Genomic DNA, 7,803 nt, shown 5'->3' with positions numbered 1-7,803 from the left:
CAGCAACTTTAATCACTAGAGAGACACTTAAGTGTTTTGTCATGTTTCAGATGCCACAGCTCTAACAAGAAGTAGAAAGCAGCATTTGGGTGCAAATGTGTGATTGTCAATAACTGCGAACACAGAGCTGTACTTTACAAGTACTTTAGAATTATCACCTTTTCCACTCTGTACCCCCTCATTTCCTCTCTGATATTCTCAATTTGAGAGGAGCACTTGAGGTATCCAGATATCAACAAGATCCCTTAATGGAGCACCTCCCTGCTCCATGTGTTGACCATCCAGAGCCAACACATGCCTTGAATTTATGGCACTCTTTGTCTTTCTGTTTCAATATCTCAAATTTTAAAAGACAATATATTTCGAAAATCGGAGTGCGGATGGGAGCAGTGGATTTTTTCTGCTTTTCAATCAATCGTTCTCTCTGTCTCTGTCTCTCTGTCTCTCTCTCTCTCTCTCTCTCTCTCTCTCTCTCTCTCGTGGCTGCTCAACATGTGCCTGCCTTTCAATGCGTCTCTTAGTCACTCTCAGCAGCTTGTAGCATAATCAGCTACACATTCCAGGAGAGAGGGAAAGAGTGTGTGCATGTGTGTGTGTGTATGTGTGTGTGTGTGTGTGGTGTGTGTGCGTGTCAGTGTGAGAGAGAGTTGAGACGTCTTGATGGATTATTGGATGTACCTGGTTGTCCATTACGCACGCGGAGTCTAATTTACGGACATGATTTACTATGGATTGGAGAAACTGATGTTAAAACTGACAACTCAACCGCGTAATCAGAGAGGTAAGCCAGATAGAAGAAATATATTGTTTTATAATTGTGCAGAACTTATTTCAAGCCCTGCAGCCAAATAAAAGGTCTGTGAGCCAAAAGCTCATGATGCACGTTGGCTGATGAATATTTGTAATTATATAGTAACAGTTGAACATATTAAAACATAATGTAAAGCAAAAAGACTGAAACAAAGTTCAGTTTTATTTAATGCAGAAGGGAATGGTTAAATAAAGTTAACATGTGGTACTTTAAGATTAGGCTATCAGTAGATGTGGAACTTGCCATATAAGTGATATGATGTATGATTATTAACGAACTGGACTGCTGATGTTCAGCAAGCCAAATGTTAGTTTTACACTTGATGTGATGTCATTGTATGCCTAAAACTCTGAAAAGCATCGATGTTTTAGGGTTAAACTACTTGAATTGAATATGATTAAATTCATAGTATTGCATATCTCATTACAGCTTAAAATCCAGAAGAAAATACATCTAGAATTGTACAGCAGCAAGCTGAGGTGACTGCACGAGAGGAACCTGAGACGGTGGAATATCACAGGTGAAATGACCTCCTGTAAATCTCTTGTTTTGCCCCATTACGCACGACCGCACCTTCCAGTTTAACATAACGTTTCTGTCACCAGGAGAGGGAGAATAATGGACGCTGCGGATCTGATTCAACATATTGAACGTGAAATGGAGGCCACTTCATTGTCGTCTTCTTTGACCACAGAATGGCTTGAGGACGGGAATGAGACGATTGTTAATCAGTTTCAGCAGCCGGATTGGCAGGTTGGAGAATACAGACCAGAGATGAAACCTGCAGGCATTTCAGCAATAATTGAGTATCCGAAATGTTTGTTGAAATCCACAAATTAAGTATCTGAAGGCAGAATATTAGGCTATCTTTATATTTTTTAATTGATATATCTTTTTTAAATTTGTGTGCTTTATTATTTGTATTGTTCTGCCGCCCTTTGAATTGCTCACTGAACATACACTATGCATTTTTTTGTCTGTATTTCTTACAATCCTCTCTTCTTCCTTTTCTTATCTCTCCCCTCTCCTCATCTCCTCCTCTGTCATCTCATTATATCTCCTCTTATCTCCTTCTATATCCTCTCCTCTCTCCTTTTCTCTCCTCTCCTCTCCTGTCCTCTCCTCTCCATCTCCTCTGCTCTGTCAGGTGGCTCTGTGGGCTATAGCATACTCCCTTATCATCCTGGTGTCCATCACTGGCAATGTAACAGTGATCTGGATTATTCTCGCTCACAGACGCATGAGGACCGTTACCAACTACTTCATCGTAAACCTTGCCTTCTCTGATGTTTCTATGGCAACTTTCAACACTCTGTTTAATTTTGTCTATGCGCTTCACAATGACTGGTACTTTGGCCTGGGCTACTGCCGATTTCAAAACTTCTTCCCCATCACGGCCATGTTTTCATCAATATACTCGATGGCTGCTATCGCAGTGGACAGGTAAGAAAGCGCTGTTACAAAATGTGTTAAGACCAAGTCAAGTTTATTCTACAACGATTGAATGTTTCTCAAAGTTGAATCACAGTTAAGCAGACGCTCTCATCCAAACTGAGCACCTCAGAAACTGAATCCGTCAACTTAGCAGCATGGAAACCAAGTTGCATTTGAAAATAACCCACTTAACTTAGCTAATTACTACTCTATCTGTGACACATTGATGTGTTTTTCCTTTATGGATTTGAATTATGGGCTTAATTTAAATACCCTGAAAATATACAACCATATTTTGGTCTTTTGATGGCAGATACAGGATAGCCTAATACAATATCTTTCATCAGATAATAATTAACTGCAGTTTTCCATGGCCTCCTGTTCAGTCAGGGGGTTTGTCATTTGAGGTACTAATATCACTTGATATCAGCTGCAGCAGAAACTGTTCATCCAGTTCAAAGGAAAAATCTGCATGAAGGAGATATGGGTCAACAAGCAGCAGAGATACAGATGTCATTAATGCGTACTGGAGCATGAATGGTCAGTCTGTTAAGTCTTTAGTCGTACATACATAACATATGCCATACGCTAGGATCGGATCAGTTATTACATCTACTTATATATCAATAATTCCTCCTTGGTATTTTCCAATTTGTAAAAATGTAAGTTTTTGTGGTTATCTTCAGGCATATACTTTACTGTCTACAGCAAGCAGAAAATATTTAATTATGTGTTAAACATATAAACTGTGGAACATAATCTGCACCAACAATCCTAACATTTGTACCTGTACAGGTGGGTTTGATGTGACGAGCCAACCAAAACAGTTTAACACATTATAATATTTTAAAAAAAATGTAATTGTATCTTTTAATGCAAATAATTGTATCTAAGAACACACAGTTTAAAAAAAATAATCTTTAAAGCAAAAATTCTCTCTCTCTCTCTCTCTCTCTCTCTCTCTCTCTCTCTCTCTCTCTCTCTCTCTCTCTCTCTCTCTCTCTCTCTCTCTCTCTATATATATATATATATATATATACAAAAATAAAAGTTAAAAGACAGTTTGCAGAATCAAACCATTAAATTATATATATATATATATATATATATATATATATATATATATATATATATATATATATATATATATAGAGAGAGAGAGAGAGAGAGAGAGAGAGAGAGAGAGAGAGAGAGAGAGAGAGAGAGAGGGAGGGAGATAAGGTATATTTTTAGCTTTATGATAAATGGCAATTATCATACTCTTTGTCTGTATATTCCATATAGTTTTCATGCAGGGAGTTATGACATTTTGTGATTTCAGTACATTTGCAGAAGACTAGTAAAGAACCAGACCACTCTTTCATTAAGCAGACTGCCTTTGCTAAAGCACATATCAATTTGACAGAATCAGTGTAGTCATTTTATTCACATTTAACTCAGAGACAGAGCTTCAACTTTTAAGTAAAAGCACTAATTGATTTAAAGTTGATGGAACCTTCATTCATCATAATTCATTTTAAAATACAGGATATTTAGATCATGAAGCTGTTTAGGTTAAGAATAACATGTTGTCAGGATGATGGATGAGAAGGAAAGGCAACACACTGAAGAACACATTTTCTCCTTCAAACTATTATTTAATATAAATGCTGTGTATTGATAAATCCTTTTGTGAGATAACTTAATAACTTATCATTATCAATTGATGGATGGGGGGATTTTGTAATAAAAATAAAGCTTTGCTTTGAACAATCTGTGGCACATGCCCAAACTCACTCTGGTTCCTGTGAGTTAAACATCAGATTTGTGTGTAAAAGATTGATATGAATGAATAAACCGTTTTATATTCTTCCAGGTACATGGCTATCATCCACCCTCTAAAGCCTCGCCTTTCCTCCACCTCTACAAAGGTTGTGATTGCCCTGATTTGGATCATAGCAATATTACTGGCTTTCCCTCAGTGCTACTACAGCGTGACAATATTTTACTACCCCAGAACCGTGTGCATGGTCGACTGGCCTGACGACTACGGAGGAACACATCAACTTAGGTAAAAGAACAACATCGATGATCAAAACACAGAAATTGACATTTACAAGGAATGAGATCTGTCATAAAAAACAACAAAGTTTTTATAATGAACATTTATGAAAATATTGGACTGTGAGCATGATGTGCATGGTGCAGACAGATGTTTTTCCTAACCCTATGTTGACAGAGGATACAGAAAAACCTGAGGAACATAACTTCACCTGATACCATTAGACAATCAGCTCTCTCTCTTTCTCTCCCTCTGCAGTTACCAGTTTGCAGTGATATTGCTGATCTACCTGCTCCCTCTGCTGGTGATGCTGGGGACCTACAGTGTTGTTGGCCGATCGCTGTGGGGTGGGCACATTCCTGGAGAGGCCACAGACCATTACCACACCCAGATAACAGCCAAGAGAAAGGTCCCACCCTTTTAATCTTCTGTACTAAACTATAAGTCTGGGCTTTTGACTCGTCACCTCGCTATTAGATCACCTGGCTAAGTTTGTCATTGCTAATCTAAACTAGGAATTTAACATTTTGACTTAGTTTCTTCTCGCTTTCTCATAGGTGGTGAAGATGATGGTTGTCGTTGTGGTTACCTTTGCCCTTTGTTGGTTGCCCTACCACATTTACTTCATATTGGGGTCATTTAACAGAGACATTTATAAACAACAATACATCCAACAGGTGAGCATCTGCTCTTCTGTCTGTCAGTTAATTACAGTCTGACATATTTATTTACTGGGGCATCTTGTTTACTTTCTTTTTCAGGTGTATCTGACCATATTCTGGTTGGCAATGAGTTCAACTATGTACAATCCTATCATCTATTGCTGTCTAAACCAAAGGTAAAAGTTGTATTCACACACAGAAACTCCTCAGGTTGTAGTATCCTAAAACTAAAGGCAGAAAGTCAAATTCTCCTCCTTTTCTGAAGGTTTCGTGCTGGTTTCCGTCACGCGTTTGTGTGGTGTCCCTTCGTCAAAGTGTCGGAGGAGGACAGGATGGAGCTGCAGCACACCCACACCTTCAGAGTCACCATGACACGCAGCCACCGCAAAGACAGTACATACACACACACCTCCATCAAAATAAACAACACCTTCGATGCAAACGTGGCTGTCAACACTGAGCTAAACACAGAGAGCGATGCTTGTATGGAGCTACAAAAACAGACACCAACAAAGACATACAGCGTACACAACACACGTGCAGAGAAGAGGCTGAACAACACAAAATCCCCAGCGGCCAAACTTGTGCAACACACACATTGACTACTGAGGACATTCATTACACCTGACTTGAGGCCAATATGTTTTTTGTTAAAGCGAAATATAAATGATCAAGCTGATGGTCAGATACGCATGTGAATTCATAGGTATACTTTATACAAAGTTGTTAACAACTTCGGCTTATTGTTGCATTAATAGGATAACTCCCTCCATCATTCATTACTTTTACTGAAGCTCATTCTCTTTCCTTCTCCCTTTATCATCGACACTATTTCTTCTATCACTGACTTTTTACTGACTTTTTCTCTACTTTTGAGAAAAACATACTGGTTTTCAACAGCATGGAATGGATAAACAATCCACCGGCATCAGCACCAAGCCTTAATAATGTTGTTTGTGTGTGTTTTTATCTTTGTATTGCCACAGAAGGGACCTTCTTTTTTTATCATAGACTTATAATTTGTTCATAATCATATAATATACCTATGTGTATTCAGCATTCAAAACTAATAAGCAATGAGATTAATCTGATGACCTAACAATCAGTTAACTTAAAAATGCTCCTAAAAGAATTTTTGATAATATTAATGTTTTAGACCAGAAATGAAGTCAACTTACAGTCGAAGTCCATCCTCACCTATTAGCCACAGAATTAGCTATTCATACTTTAACACAAGACATAATATGAAGCAAATCGTTATGAAATTACTGGAGTAAAGATTTACTCAACATTTAAACTTAACACAAGATAGAACTTCCTGTGTCAAAGTTTAATCAAAATAAAATGCACCTTTATTGTCACACGGCACAAAGTAAAATAAAGCCACTGCATTTAACTCCTCCTGGTATTAGGAGTGAGCTGCTACTATACAGCAGACTGAATAAACAAAGACGTCTGTGTCTAACATCAATAAACTTTCAACATTGACCAGCTAACTATTATTCATTTTAGAAGGAAAATTACCTTATTTCATAGACTTTGCTAAATCTCCCTCATTATTAGTTATATGAGCATGTACCTGTTTCTGTGCAGTACTGGTATCCGTCACATGGTGTGCATTCATTTAGCATGTTGCTCATACATTGTGACTTCATTGGTTTAACTGTATTTATTGTGGTCAGTGCACAGTAGAGCGCAGATTAAAAAATCAAAGTGCAGCCACTTAGAAGGATGTGATGTAAAATGTATTCTTGGGTAAAATATGGGACTTATCCAGTTGAATTATAAATACTGTACCTTGTTAGCTGTGACATTTGCGAATGTAGAAAAAAACTTTTGATTCCTTGTAACAACTTTTGACTTTAAACACAGTGACAAAGTGAAACATCGGTATTGGTAGTTTACACAAAAATGCTGGGTAGTCGTTTGTGGCTTCAATAAACGTTAACAATATGTTTAATAAATGTGACAGTATAAGTATGTGTTGTCAGTTGTCTTCTACACATTGCAATACTTTTTTATAGAGGGGAGGTTCAGTGCTGCAGTACCACCATTTATCAGAAACTGCAAAGAAATACAACTCTGGATTGACACAGGTTTGTCTTTATTTAGTGACTGATTGATTGACAGTGTTGGACAGATACAGTCTGGGTTTTGTGAACACAAGCAGAGTTTAAAGTGTCTGTGTGATGTGGAGCTGGCTTTCAGACATTCATACTTTGGGGAATATCTGAAGACAGAGTAGTCCACGACCTAAAACTTTACTGGAGCAGTTTTGGACTGGTGTTAATATGTCAAAAGCCATATTTTGAACTGGAGTTAACAAAATATAGCTGTAAAATGTACAATTTCACATCACATTTTAAAAGGTTAACCACTATCATGAAAAAGTGTTTATGAGTGAAAGTATACATTCACCAGTTGTTTCAGTATCATTAACAGCAATAATAAGTTAGATTTTATTGCAGAGAAAAATAAATATTTGCTTTTGCATGAAATGTGCTACTTGGATGAGATTTACAGTAATTAACATAAACAACCTCCTGAGTTTACAGGAGGGCATATGGGGCACAATGAATGAGTACAAGGAGAAGCTTTATTTCCCCAAAATGTTTAAATTCCCCTTTAAGTTTCAGCTACAGTAATATTATTCTTATCCCAAGTTTGGCCATTGTTGTTCCAACGACATCTATGTTAGCACCGTATTCCTGTATCGTGGCTGTTGCTAAATAACTTAGCTTATCGTGATGATGAGGGTAGCCAGAACGTTTTAAGACAACAACAACAACAAATCAATAGTTGTGATAAAACCAAAAACAGGATTTATATTTAGTATACAAGTGCACATCAAGAGT

General features: G+C 37.4%; 1 protein-coding gene across 1 annotated transcript; it reads left to right on the top strand.

Annotated features, from left to right (window-relative positions):
• Positions 1–550: 550 nt before the first annotated feature.
• Positions 551–6,875, top strand: tacr2 (tachykinin receptor 2). The gene is made up of 9 exons (XM_068572782.1): positions 551–781; positions 1,241–1,331; positions 1,417–1,564; positions 1,959–2,254; positions 4,101–4,295; positions 4,545–4,695; positions 4,844–4,963; positions 5,048–5,124; positions 5,214–6,875. Exons 3-9 carry the CDS (start codon positions 1,430–1,432, stop codon positions 5,548–5,550), a joined length of 1,311 nt encoding a protein of 436 aa, XP_068428883.1. The 5' UTR covers positions 551–781; positions 1,241–1,331; positions 1,417–1,429; the 3' UTR covers positions 5,551–6,875.
• Positions 6,876–7,803: the final 928 nt, after the last annotated feature.

The sequence above is a fragment of the Clinocottus analis genome, unplaced genomic scaffold (assembly GCF_023055335.1).
Source record: "Clinocottus analis isolate CAN_PGR_092001 unplaced genomic scaffold, fCliAna1.0.p SCAF_1, whole genome shotgun sequence".
Taxonomy (NCBI): Eukaryota; Metazoa; Chordata; class Actinopteri; order Perciformes; family Cottidae; genus Clinocottus; species Clinocottus analis.
This window is presented reverse-complemented; position numbering and strand designations above follow the sequence as displayed.

Coding starts and splice junctions, on each gene's coding strand:
- tacr2 (XM_068572782.1), top strand. CDS start 1,430: ATGGACGCTGCGGATCTGATTCAACATATTGAACGTGAAATGGAGGCC. Junction 4,296..4,544: donor GGAGGAACACATCAACTTAG/GTAAAAGAACAA, acceptor CTCCCTCTGCAG/TTACCAGTTTGCAGTGATAT. Junction 5,125..5,213: donor TATTGCTGTCTAAACCAAAG/GTAAAAGTTGTA, acceptor CCTTTTCTGAAG/GTTTCGTGCTGGTTTCCGTC.